Source organism: Habropoda laboriosa, unplaced genomic scaffold (assembly GCF_001263275.1).
Source record: "Habropoda laboriosa isolate 0110345459 unplaced genomic scaffold, ASM126327v1 scaffold33, whole genome shotgun sequence".
In the NCBI taxonomy this organism is placed as follows: domain Eukaryota; kingdom Metazoa; phylum Arthropoda; class Insecta; order Hymenoptera; family Apidae; genus Habropoda; species Habropoda laboriosa.
In genome coordinates, this window is record NW_017100187.1 from 2,773,781 (window position 1) to 2,774,448 (window position 668).

At 55.8% G+C, this 668-nt stretch overlaps 1 protein-coding gene across 1 annotated transcript in view; it reads right to left on the reverse strand.

Moving 5' to 3' along the window:
- Positions 1-668, reverse strand: part of LOC108579698 (cell adhesion molecule 2-like) — a 31,244-nt gene that overhangs the window by 5,224 nt on the left and 25,352 nt on the right. Inside the window, exon 4 of the mRNA XM_017943286.1 lies at positions 109-244. Within this exon, the coding sequence (XP_017798775.1) occupies positions 109-244 (136 nt within the window). The remainder of the gene's footprint in view (positions 1-108; positions 245-668) is intronic.

Genomic DNA, 668 nt, shown 5'->3' on the forward strand with positions numbered 1-668 from the left:
GGTTCGATAGCCGCCATCAAAGGATTATTAATTAGCGGAGCCGTAACCAGGGACTGGATTCATGATGGCGGAAGAGAGCGGGGGGATATAGGAGGCTAGATCGCTCACCTACGACTTCCATATTGGCTTCCGCGCTGACCGAGTTGAAGCTGGGTGCCTCGGCACTCACCTCGCACTTGTACCGCCCGCTACTGTGCAGGCTCACGTTCATCAGCTTTACCTTCTGGTTATCCGAGTGTGCAATCTGAAACAAAGCCGACGCGCTCGTTCGATAAATCGCCAATACTAATTGTCCATCCGCCCGACACGTTTCTTTCTTTCTCTCTCCTCCTCCTCCTGGCGAGTGGGTGGTTCGGTTTTCGTGCAGGGGCCAAGCGCGGGGGATCGCTTTATCTTTGAAAGGGGATCTCGTGGCCGCGACAGCCGAGATCGATGCCTGGCTGGTGTCGACGCGCGACTTCTCTTCGCCGCCGTCGACCCGGAAAAAGCCCTTTCTATCGATCCTCCGCCGAGATCCAGCGAAGGCGAGTCCTTTGCCCCATCGTTGCCGCCGCCAAACTTTACCGATACAAATGGAACGAGATGGAAGCTCGTTCGACCGAACCTGGCCAAACAGCCGCGTTCTATTTGTTGCGCCGATTTTTCTCCAGCATAGGAATCACCACCAC